The following is a 13,232-nucleotide window of genomic DNA, read 5'->3' on the forward strand; positions in this document are numbered from 1 at the left end:
TATAGTTTTCCAAATACAGATCTTTTACCTCCTTGATTAAATTTATTCCTAGGTACTTTATTTTTTGTTATTGCAATAGTAAATGGGATTGTTTTCTTAGTTTCTCTTTCTGATAGTTTATTATTGGTGTATACAGAAATACCATCAATTTCTGAGTATTGATTTTGTATCATACTATTTTGCCAAATTCATTTATTAGGTCTAGTAGTTTTTTGGTGGATCCTATGGGGTTTTCTATGTACAATATCATGCCATCTGTGAATAACAACAGTTTTACTTCCTTCTTTCCAATTGGGTGCCTTTTATTCCTTCTTCTTGTCTGATCACTGTGTCTAGGACTTCCAGTACATGTTTAATAGGAGTTGTAAAAGCAGACATCCCTGTCTTGCTCCTGATCTTAAGAGAAATGGTTCTAGTTTTTGCCCACTGAGTATCATGATGGCTCTAGATTTTATTAATATATGGCCTTTATTATGTTGAGGTATACTCCCTCTATTTCCACTTTGTTGAGGGTTTTTATCATAAATGGGTGCTGGATTTTATCAAATGCTTTTTCTGCATTCTTTGATATGATTATGTTATTTTTATCTTTCATTTTGTTTTTGTGATGTATCACATTTATTTATTTGCAAATGTTGTACCAACTTTGTATCCCTGGGATAAATCCCATGTGATCATATTGTATGATCTTTTTAATATATTGCTGGATCTAGTTTGCTAATATTTTGTTGAGGACTTTAGCATCTATGTTCATCAGCAATATTGACCTATAGTTTTCTTTCCTTGTTGTATTTTCACCTGGTTTTGGAATTAGGATAATGCTGGCCTCATAAAGAGAGCTTGAAAATTTTCCTTCCTCTTGAGTTTTTGGGAATAGTTTGAGAATAGGTGTTAGTTCTTCTTTGAATGATTGGTAAAATTTACCTGTGAAGCCATCTGGTCCAGGACTTTTGCTTGCTGGGAGTTTTTTTGATTACTACTTCAATTTCATTAGTTGTTATTGGTCTTCTCAGGTTTTCTGCTTCTTCCTAATTCAATTTGGAAAGATTATATGTTTCTAGAAATTTATCCATTTCTCCCAGGTTGTCCCATTCCTTGGCTTATAGTTGTTCATAGTATTTTCTTAAAATCTTTTGTATTTCTTTGGTGTCAGTTGTTATTTCTCTTTTTTCATCTCTGATTTTATTTATTTGTGTCCTTCCTCTTTTTATCTTGATGAGTCTGGTCAAAGGTTCATCAATTTTGTTTATCTTTTCAAGGAACCAGCTCCTGGATTCATTGATCTTTCGAATTGTTTTTTTAGTATCTGTGTCATTTATTTCCACTGTGATCTTGATTATTTCCTTCCTTCCACTCACTCTGGTTCTTTTTTGTTGTTTTTTAAATTCTTTTAGGTGTAGGGCTAGACTGTTCATTTGAGATTTGTCTGTTTTCTTCAGGTAGGCCTGTAAGCTATGAACTTCCCTCTCCGGGCTGCTTTTGCTGTGTCGCATAGGTTTTGCGTTGTTCATTTTCATTTGTTTCCAGGTACTTTTTGTTTTCTTCCTTGATATCACTGATGACTCATTCATTGCTTAATAACATGCTATTTAGCCTTGATGTATTTGAATGTTTATTAAATTTTTTATTGAGTGAGGTTGATTTCTAGTTTCATACCATTGTGATACAAGAAAATGCTTGATATGATTTCGATGTTCCTGAATTTGTTAAGACTTATTTTTCTCCTACTATGTGGTCTATTTCCGAGGATGATCCATGTGCACTTAAGAAGAATGCATATTCTGCTGCTTTGGGATGAAATGTGCTGTAAATATCAATTAAATTAATTTGATCTAGTGTGTAGTTTAAGGTCACTGTTTTCTTGTTGATTTTTTCTCTGGAAGATCTATCCATTAGTGACAGTAGAGTGTGAAAATTCCCTGCAGTGACTGTATTGCTGTCAATCTCTTCCTTAAAGTCCACTGATATTTTCTTTATATGTTTAAGTGCTTCTATATTGGGTGCATATATGTTTACAAGGGTTATAGCCATCCTCCTGTTGGTTTGATTCATTTGGTATTATGTAGTGATCTTCTTTGTCTCTTGTTATGGCCTTTGTTTTGAAGTCTATTTTGTCAGATATAAGTATTGCTATCCCAGCTTTTTTTTTATAGCCATTTTCATGGAATTTTTTTCATCCCTTCACTTTCAGCCTGTGTAAATCTTTTGTTCTCTGGTGGGTCTCTTGTAGACAGCATATATATGGGTCATGTTTTCTTATCCATGCAGCTACCCTATGTCTTTTGATTGGAGCACTTAATTCATTTACATTCAAGGTTATTATTGATAGGTACTTATTCATTGCCATTTTTTTTCTTTATACCTATGTTCCTTCCTCTATTTCTTTATCTTCTTAAAGCAGTCTCTTTAGCATCTCTTGCAATGCTTGTTTTATGTTAAAGAACTCCTTTATCCTTTTTCTGTCTGGAAAGCTCTTTTTTTGCCTTCAATTTTAAATGATAGCTTTGCTAGATAGAGTAGTCTTGGTTGCAGCTCCTTGCTCTTCACTACTTGGAATACTTCATGTCAATCCCTTAAGGCTGAAGTGTTTCTGTTGAGAAATGAGCTGACAGTCTTATTGGAATTCCCTTGTAGGTAACTAACTCTCTTGCTGCCTTCAGGATTCTCTCTTTGTCTTTAAACTTCGCCATTTTAATTATGGTATGTCTTCGTATGGGACTCTTTGCGTTCATCTTGATTGGTACTCTCCGTGCTTCCTGAAGTTGTGTGACTTTTTCCTTCACCAGGTTAGGGAAGTTTTCTGTCATTATTTCTTCAAACAAGTTTTCTATCCCTTGCTGACTTTCTTCTCCTTCTGGTATCCCTATGATGAAGATTTTGTTATGTTTCATGTTCTCCCAAAGTTCCCTTAAACTATCCTCATTCTTTTTAAGTCTTTTTTAATTTCATTGCTCTGATTGGGTGTTTGTTCTTCCTTGTCTTCCAAATGGCTGATTTTATCCTTTGTATAGCCTGCTTTTACTTTCCTCTAGTGTATTCTTCATTTCAGATATTGTATTCTTCGTTTCCAACTAGTTCTTGTTCATAGATTCTAGATCCTTTTTCATGCTGATGGAGTTCCCACTAAGTTCCTTGAACATCCTTATAACCATTACTTTGAACTGTATGTCTGATAAATTGCTTGCCCCAATTTTGTTTAGACCTTTTTCTGGGGTTTCCTTCTTTTCTTTCATTTGGGGGTTGTTTCTTTGTCTCCCCATTTTAGCTGTCTCTTTTTGTTTGTTTCTATGCTTTGACTCCCTTTCTCTGTGGGGTGACTTTGTGTGGTGGAAGTCCTGTGGGACTCAGTTGTGCAGTCTCCTTGAGTTCCTGAGATGGAGGTTCTAGGAATGTCCCTGGTGTGGGTTGTGTGGGCATTCCTGTTGTATTTAGGTCTTGATTATTGTTGGCCTGTTCACTGGTGGTGTCTGCCCTCTGGCTAGCTGACTGAGAGGCTCAGCCCCCACCACATCTTGTACACTGTTGTACAAGTGCTGACAGAACAAAGTAAGACAACACAAAAAACTGAACCAAAGCAAGCAAAAACAAAAACAAAAGCAAACTCCAACAACAATAGCAAAATCAATGACAAAATAGCAAAGCATAATAAAAGTGGAAAGAGAAATAGAATGGTAAAAGAAGAAAAAGAATACAAGATGACCAAAGGAAAGAAAAATGATTATAGAATGAGAGAAGAAAGAGAAACAATAAGAGTAAGGAATAAAAAGAGAAAAACTGCAAAAAAAAAAAAAAAAGAAAAAATATAGGAAAGAATAAAATATAAGAAAAAGAAAGAAGTGGGAGGAATGGAGTAAGAAAAGCGAAGAGTAAAAAAAGAAATGTGAAAGAAAAATAGAGAAAGTGGATAAATAGAAGAAAAAGAAAAAATAATAAAAAGGATATGAAAAAGGAATAATAACAAAAATAATGAACAAGATCTGAGTGGAGTTTGGCTCAGCAGAGTTTAGTGCTTGCCTGCTGGGTTCTCCCTTTGGATGTCATCCCCCTCGGATGTTGTCTGAAGCTGGCGTAAGCCAATGTCAGATGCTGTCCACATCTAGCCCTCAGCAGCCTGTTCAGACCTACAAATGATCCATGATTTTGTGGCTATCTCCTCCGGGCTTAGCTGTGCCCAGGATGGGCCACACCTCACTGCAAGGTAGGGTCCAGGGATGGGTCAGCAAAAATCCCAAGCCACTTGCACCTGCCTCTGCCTGCCAGTGTGTTGTCAGTTGTAGCCACTTACCCGACTATTTCTTACAGGGCTTCTGGCAGAATTGAGAGAGTGAGATCCCATGATCTCCTCTGGGAGGTGCCATTCAGACTTTAGGAAGATGGTGGGTGGGTTCCTGTGTCCTCGAGCCACATGTTTGAATCTGTCCTGGATGATTTCCCTGAACTTGGCGATGCAGAGCCCCTAGTAGGAAAGCATGAGAGGTCCAGAGCCCAGAGTTTGGATCTGCCAGAAACCAGGTGGTGTTTCTATGGCTCTTCCGTGAGCGTGAATGTAGGAATTTTCAATTTCAGATAAAACTGAATCCTATCCCAAGTCAGGAGAACCAGCCTTTGATGTGCATTGGAAGACAAGGAAAAGCTCAAACTCCCTTAAATAGCTGTAAATAATTTAAACTTTTAGGGTGTTTAAAATCTTTTTGTGTATTTCTAGTATTCTGTTGACCAGGCCTCTGAGAAAAAGTAGCTAGAAAGAAAGACCACACAAGTTTGCACTAGAAAAGTATTGAAAAGTGCTTCAGGGCGGTGACCGTGTCCCTTCAGCCTAGTGCAGGACTGCCATCGAACCCCAGTGAGTATTCATTGAAGTAATGAAAGTAGGTGTGTTAGTCCAGGCTCAGACAGAGCAGCGGAACCAGTAGGAGACACATAAGTATGCATATTAAAAAACTGAATACAGGGAACTGGCTTACTCACTGATGGTGACTGTCCTGGTCCCCGGGACAGTCAGGAAGGCAAGATCAAAAGCAAGCTGGAACCCCAGGGCCTGAGCTGAACTTCAAGAGGCCCTCTACATCCTTTGAAAAGGTATCCAGTTTATTTAAACTACCCAGAATAATCTCCCTTCTGATTAACTTAAAGTCAACTCATTAGTGACTGTAATTACTTTGGTACTATCCCTTCACAGCACTACTTACACTAATGTTTGATTGTTTCAGTAGGTGTGTACTGCAGCCTCCCTTCTGCCCTCCAGCCCTGGCAAGAGAAAACTCTCTAGCCCACCCCGTCTGGAAACATGCTAGGAAGGAAATTCCAGGGAATGTAGTTCCGCCTAGCCAGACTGACACACCACAAAGCTATCACAGTAGGTGAAGCCTGATTTAGGATAATTTGTATTATTACTTTTTCATTTTTAGAGGATGTTTTTGTTTTGATTATTTGGGGGGTTTTCTTAGTTTAACAAATGATAGGTACAATGTGATAATTCATGGTATAAGGTAACTTTGAAATCATTCTGGGTTATACTATTTAAAGTAGTCTTGGATCTCCACTGACTAGGATGCTACACACAGCTCAGTAGCAGAAAAAACAAAATAAGTTAATTTTCATATTTGGCTTTTAGGCCCCCCAAGTGCCAAAATCCTGTCTTAGGGAGTGACGTTAGAACACCCTCCTACCCCATTCCCAAACTTCAGCCCCCAGTGGCATGCAATACCACTCACCGCAACACTCTCCAGTATTTATTTTCTCCCTCTGCTTCTCACTAAGTAGGCATACTGTGTGTGTTTGCATGTATGCGCTGATTGGCTCACAACACATCCTACCCTCGAGATTAAGACTTCAAATCTTTTAGGGGATAGAAATCTCATTTGGCTCCTGGTGATTATTTCCATTTGCAAGAGGGACAACATGCACGGAGGCTTTGTTAACGGTGCGGGCTCTCCACCCACTTGCCAAGGGCAAGACTAGTTTACATCACATTCAGAACGAAAGCTTCCGCCCTTGCTAGTTTCACCAGAGAAGGGCAGAGGAGACTATTAAATGCCAGCTTGTGGTAGCGCTAGAGCCGCACTCAATAATCCTGTCCTTACAGTTTGTGTTTACAGTCTATTCAGTCCTGAAACATTCAGACCTCAAGAGCTTATGACTGTATGGTCTTGGCACATTGCCACACAACTAGCATTCAGTGATGATACTGTGTTTTTTAGCATAGCTTTCCCCTTCAAAGATAGTGATTTACATGTGAGAATGTAACAGACTTCACCATCTCATGGCTGTTGACTAAAGATCCATGGAAAGATGCAGAGAGTAGTTTCCCATATGCTTGTGTGTCCCTAATGCCCAACTCAGCGGCTTGTGCTCAGTAGAAGCTCAGTAAGTAATCGCTGAGTGAGGGAGGCAGCCACCCTTTCTCCTTGGTTCTTACAGAGAATAGGAGCTGCTATCAGCCAGGTTTTTCATCATATGTGGCTTTGAATTTTAGGGACATGACAAGTACAATACTGTGGTAGAAACTGAATATTTTTTCTCTTTGATGATTTCACAAAAATGCCATTTCTCTATAGAAACTTCTGCTTACTAGTTATTAGTGCTAGAGTCACACTGCTTCAAATTGTGCTCAATATAATTTTTAAGTATATATTTCCAGTGTCTCTGCTTGAGTAATTGATATTCTTCATATTAAATTCATATTTATTATTCATTTACTTATTTATTGTTATTTGAGCAGTTAATCTCATGAGAAGCTCGGAGTGGACTTGTGGGTAGTAGTGAATATATAATTTTGACTGACTTCCAAACACACTTACTATTGCCTTGTGGTTTAATTATTTCTGGAAATACAGATTTCTTGAAAAGCCCACAAGAGAAGACAAATTATAGTGGTTGAGATCATGAGCCCACCTAGGTTCGAATTCCAGGTGGGCTACTTCCCAGCTCTGTAAACACGAGCAAATGATTAACTCTCTAGCCTTCCGTGTCTTCATCTGTTAAGTGGGAGTAATAAAAGTATGTACTTTATAAAGTTCTAGTGATAATTAAATGGGATAATATATATAAAATGACCTAGTCCCAACTTTTTGGCACATAGTAAGTGCTCAATAATTATTAGTTCAACAGGTATAAACTTTACAGTCCTGAGGTTGGGTGTGCAAAATATTCAGTTTTTTTCACTTCAAAAGTTTCATTTCAGTTCCTGATTCCAAACTGCTGGTTGTGGTGAGGAGTGAGAAAGCTCACTTTCCCAGTGAGGCTGGTCTTACGTAGGTCTGCAGTAGACTTTTTGTTGTTGCATGCATAGATGATGCCTGTAGCTCCCTCTGGCAGGCGTCAACAGTGTCCTTTTGCAAAACTCTGTCCCCACTCTGGCTCTTGCATAGGCTGATCTCTGGCTCCCCCTGCCCCTTCTGGTCCCTGTCACTTCATTTGGAGAGGCAGCCTTTAAGGATTATGGTCCTCTCCTTAGCTGGCCTCCAAAGCCCCTTCCAGGTAGAAGCAAAGGAAACTTCCCTGCCTTCTGTCACACCACATGGGAGCCTGGGGGAACTAGAGAGAGTGCCTTCGCTCTGTCCTACTGAAGTACATCTGTTGCCTTCTCTTCTGCCCCTTTTGCCCCTGCTGGCACTGTGTAAGTCCTCCAACTTCAAGAATCTCAGGCAAAAAGGAGGGTAACTGTTTACTCAATCTCAGCTTTGTCCTCACTCCCCGACATGTCACTCATGTCTCCCCCACCACCAACGACAGGGGGGACAAGAAAGACACATTTATATTCTCTCATCTTGTTTCCTTTGGTCTCTTCAGTAGTACTTTGTTCCTCCTTTCCAACTTGGAGCTCATACGTCTAGTCTGATGCACAGTTGCAGGGCAATGAAAACCGGTTTTATCAGCACTTCCTTTGGAGCTGTCCCTGTTTCATATCAAGGCAGCACAAGTCAAGAAGAATCTGGGGTGTTTGTTTTGTTGGCACACAGAGCGGGGGAGCAGAGGTAGAGAACAGTACCTCCTCGGTCTGATGATTACAAAGAGTCTGCCATAGATGAACACCAGAGGGCTGCTATTACTATTATTATTATCACACAAATCAACTAATCTAAGTGATTCTTTTACTCCTCTAAGACAGTGGTTCCTAACTCTTTGGACTTCACAGACAAGAAAACAATTTGTTGAAATTGCCAGCTTTTTATTTTATCAACTAAAGAAAATTATTTTTTTTAATTACCCTTCACTTCTATCACTTCTTTCATCCTCTCCACTGTGCAAAGACGTAATTGAAGAGAAAAAAAAAACCACCATCCTTTTAAACTGAGTATTGTAGCCATATGAAACCTCTGCCGATTGCCCTTAGTTTGCTCGTTTCAATGCAGTTAGTGGAAATGTCTCCCCAACCAGCCCCAGTCAGCCCAGCAGTGTCTGGAGATCGCTGCCTTGGAGTGTTTCAGCCACCAAGTCTGGTTCACCGTGGGCTGTGATTACGAAGGAAGTGCTTTCAAGAGTCACCACATAGGATAACTCGGCCAAAGGAAACACCATGCCTAAATAGTCAAAGGAATGTCGAGTTGCCTGAATTTCTGGAAAATTGCCTCTATTCACTACTTCACTGTATTTGGGTAAACATGGCCTCAGAGAGCTTTTGCAGGAAAAATTATAAAAATTCAGCAAAGCCTTATGATCTCATTTGGATCTCCTCAGGATTTCTCATCAAGATGCAATTAAGCAGAGAAAACATCTGCCTTGGGGTATGATTTTAAGTGCTTGTCGTGTTCTGACTCGACTTTCCGCGCGGCACTCCTTCTCCCTGTCACTGCTCGGTGTTTGACGGCTCCTCTCCGGACAGCTCCCCCGAGCTGTGCCCCAAGAGTGAGGCACTTACTGAGCGAAAGGGAGGGTGAGGCGAGCACCTACTGTCGCCTCAGTGCTTTACCTGGAGGTTCCTTTCAGGTAACTTCCTTTTTCTTTTTCCTACCCCTGCAGCCTCAGTTTTATGAACCAGTGGAGCCGGTGGACTTTGAAGGACTTCTGATGACACACCTGAACAGTCTAGATGTGGAGCTGGCCCAGGAGCTGGGGGACTTCACGGAAGACAACTTGGAGGTGGTGTTCACACCAAAGGAATGTCGGACTCTGCAGCCCTCTTTGCCGGAGGAGGGGTAAATCATTTTTTTAAGCTGTAAACGGGGTTGTGATGTTCATGCCTGTTCTTGGTAAGGGGGCATGCCCTAATTCTGGACTTTTAAAAAAATAAACAAAATTCCTCAGCTCTAATAAGATGTGCAGGACGACTACTGCGATGCAGTGAGCCGCACGTAGACAAGGTTTTTTTTTCTAAATATTGCAATTTTATTAAATTTTCCTCAAATCCTGAAAACAATTTTTATAACATATATTTTGATTTAAATAAATTCAGAATATAATTTCCTTTAAAGACAAATTTTTGAATCAGTTTGACCAGAGGCTTTGAAAAGCCATGTGGGAACTAAACCAGTTAAAGGGGTGCAATGGGAGAAAACAGAATGCTCTCTAAGAGGTGAAGAGTGCAGGATCTGGAGTCAGACTGGATGGGTGTCAACTTAGTGACCTTGGGTAAGTCGTGTGACCTCGTGGAGCCTCAGTTCCTCCATTTGTACATATGTCTAGATTTTTCATAAAAAATAGTTTTTCAAAAACACCTTCATTCACAAGCATTTTAATTGGTTTATGACTGGGTCAAGTTATAAACATAAGTTGAACCATGTTTACTGAGCATCTACTATGTGCTGGGCACTGGGATAAAAAGTCCCTTTCTCTGAAGAAATGTTTGTTAAGTGGAAAAACAATGGAGAAAGCTCCTTAGAGTGAATATATGAATAGTTGTTAGGGCATCATTTTCCACAGTGTATTAGTCTATGTGTTTATAGGTACAGGCATTAGCTCTTGGTATCAAACAATAGAATTACATCTAAACAAAACTCTTGTTACTTCTGTAGTGTAAAAAACAATGCCTCTTTGGAGATTTAGGATGAACTTTTATTTGCATTCATTTTCAAAACAAAGTTAAGATTCACATCCCCCTGGACATTTTTGACCTTCTCATCTTCCCTCCAAAAAGTCCCAGAAAGGAGATCATGAAACATGGCCCCTGCCCTCATTATTCTGGGCTATTGTAGTTCTAGTTTGTATTTCATTTAATGACAGTTTAAGGAGGATGGATGACACTAATATGGTATTTCTGATACCATATTTGCTCTGTTGTTTAGACAGTTTTCATTAACATAGGAGAGCTGACCACACAATCAGTTCTTAACATTTTGAAAATACTTCCCACAAAATAAAAACTTTATAATCCTTGGGAAGCATTTTTCCCAGCTTTCAGTCCCATTTATTCAAGTATAGCTTTAATATAGGTAATGTCTATTATTTTTACCTTTGGGGGAATCATTTAATATGATTTCTTTGTGTAAAATTTTTGGTTAATTGTTTTCAAGTCAATTAGAGTATCGGAAGAAACTGTTTTAAATACCTGCAATACATTTAGAGGTCAGAGGATTTTTATTTTCTGAAGTTTGATACGGGACTTAATTTTTTTCTTAGCATTATTTTTTAGTGTAATACTGCTTTGTCACTAGACTTTATAGGTAACATGGCTGGATGACTTGAAAACAACAACCTGTACTAGTATTTCAGTCCTTGCCCCCAAAGTGTTGTGTGCGATTAAAGTTCTGTGTGATCATCAGGGCAAGCGAGAGCTGATCTGTTGAGCCCCCGGTGCCTAGCGCAGAACTGTATGTTGAGCAGTGGCAGTGGAGGTTATAAGCCTGCACTCCAAAGGTGAGCTGCCTGGGATCCGGTCACCACTTGCTGGGTGACTTGAAGCCAGATCCTCCTCGTCTCATTCTGCAAAATGCGAATAATGACAGCACCTGCCCTATGGGGCTGATTGAGAATGAACTGAATTACTGCATTTCAAGTGATCACATCACTGACTGATGTATAATAAATGGTACTTGAGTGTGATCTGTCAGATGTAGGCCACTCTGCTAAGCACTTCACAAGCTAACTTATTTAGGCGGTTTCTGTAGTGTAGTAGTTATCACATTCACCTCACAAGCTAACTGATTCAAACTTCATCACACCTTTCTAAAGGACATACTCCCCTATTAATATCACCAGTTTAAGGTGAAGAAACTGAGGCACAGAAGGGTTGAGTGACTGGCCCAAGGTCACATAGCTAATAAGGGGTGGGGCTAGCATTTCGGTAGTCAGGGCCCAGGGACCACATGGCTGACTTTCACAATATTTCATCTAATGCCAACAACAAGCCCACACAGTAAGTATTGTTCTTACCCCCTTTTTACAAACAAGAAAATTAAACTTGCAGTATTTAGACCTATTTACCTCTAATACCAAAACATTGGGGAAAATCAGCAAATAAGCTTTGCTACTGTGGGAAATTACCATACTTTGCCACATATAATGTGCAATTTTTGCCCAAATTATTGAGGGAAAAATAAGGATATGCATTATACATGGGTATAATAACCCCAGTATAATGCGCACAAAAACATGGGTGCACATTATGCATGAGAGCACATTATACACAGCAAAATACGGCAGTTATTTCTGATATTATTTCCAGACTTGGAAGTCCTTGAAGAGTATCTCTCATGACAGTCTCCTATGTGGATATGACAAGAACCACCCCAATTAATAATCACTGACCAAAGCCAATGCCTGTCAACTCCTCAAAGCATAAGACCGCTGTTCTTCATGGCTTTCAAAAAAGAAAACATGCACGTCCTAACAAGGTTACACATGAGCAAAAAAAAATGTCCAAACTATTTATACTTGTTTTTCTTGTTTTGTATGTGATTATAGCTCATTCCACCTGTCTTGTGTCGGAATACCTTTAGGGATAAGTATGACTGAACATGATTCTCTGTAATAAAGAAAACCCGCAAAGCATAAAATGCCAGCATATTTCTCAAAGTAAAAATGTTATTGCTTCAGGAATTCACTTGAAAGAGTGTGTAAGAATACCCCTGCCATTCTCATTTGACGTGGATTTGAAATCATGCTGCTGTCTCCTTGGTTATGATAGAGGATTGCTTTGTTGTTTCCCACAGTGATAACGTGACTTCATTTCATTTCCCATCTCATTAGAGTTGAACTGGACCCTCATGTCAGGGACTGTGTTCAGACCTATATCCGGGACTGGCTGATTGTGAACCAGAAGTAAGTTCTTTTTTCTTTATTTATGTGTATATTTTATATTGTTAGCTTTTTAATTTTTATTTAATTAATAGATTTCTTTAAAGAGCAGTTTTAGGCTTACAGAATAAATGGGTAGAAGGTACTGAAAGATCTTATATATCCCCTGCCCCCACCTCCCAACAGTTTCCCTTATTATTAGATCTTGGGTTTTGAATTTTTAAAACAAAATTTTATTTTTTTGTACATGGCCCTGAATGACCATGAATATTGATTTTGGGGTTACAAATAAATTTTAATGAGTAGGAGAATTTGCAAATACAAAATTCATGAATAATGAGCATTGACTGTATCTTGTATTAATCCCCTGCTCAAACACCTTCTAAGTCTTCCTACTAAACCAGATATAAACTCCACCTGCTTGCCTTTCAAGGACTGTAATAATTTAATCCCACTCTGTCTATTAACACTTATTTCTCTTAAGTCTGGGAGTCATTTCCTTTCTCTGTACCTGCTTCCTCTTCCTCACTATTCCACCTCTCCCCTTTTGCTCTGGTTGTGTCCCTTCTGGGCATGCCCTCCCTTCACTCACCTGTCTACCAAATCCTACCTATGGATTAAAAGTCAGACAAAATTTCTTTTACTTTTCATAGCTGTCTCTAACAGATTTAGCCTTTTTTCAATGGATTTTAGGTGTGATACATTTCTTAAAATTAATGAGCTGATATTGATACCTCAATAGTAACTAAAATCTATAGTTTACATTAGGGCTCAGTTTTGTGTCGACAAAAATATAATGACATTTCTGTGCCATTATAGAGTCATACAGAATTGTCCCACTGCCCTAAAAATCCCCTGTGCTCCACTTAGTCATCCCTCCTTAGCAACCACTTATCTTTTTATTGTCTCCATAGTTTTGCCTTGTTCTTCCATGTGTTTTGTGGCTTAATAAATTACTTTCTTTTAAACTGGCTAATATTGCACTACTCGGATTTACAACAGTTTATTTATTCACCCATTGAAGGAGAAAGCTGCATTTCAAACACAAAGAATCGAGT

The 13,232-nt window shown here is 39.0% G+C and overlaps 1 protein-coding gene across 4 annotated transcripts in view; it reads left to right on the forward strand.

Moving 5' to 3' along the window:
- The window catches only part of DOCK8 (dedicator of cytokinesis 8), a 213,691-nt gene that overhangs the window by 50,398 nt on the left and 150,061 nt on the right, over positions 1-13,232 (forward strand). For all 4 annotated transcript variants that reach the window (XM_045191179.3, XM_024555137.4, XM_045191172.3 and 1 more), the window contains 2 exons: positions 8,962-9,137; positions 12,127-12,198. In XM_045191179.3, coding sequence (XP_045047114.2) covers positions 8,962-9,137; positions 12,127-12,198 — 248 coding nt within the window. The remainder of the gene's footprint in view (positions 1-8,961; positions 9,138-12,126; positions 12,199-13,232) is intronic.

Source organism: Desmodus rotundus, chromosome 1 (genome assembly GCF_022682495.2).
Source record: "Desmodus rotundus isolate HL8 chromosome 1, HLdesRot8A.1, whole genome shotgun sequence".
Taxonomy (NCBI): domain Eukaryota; kingdom Metazoa; phylum Chordata; class Mammalia; order Chiroptera; family Phyllostomidae; genus Desmodus; species Desmodus rotundus.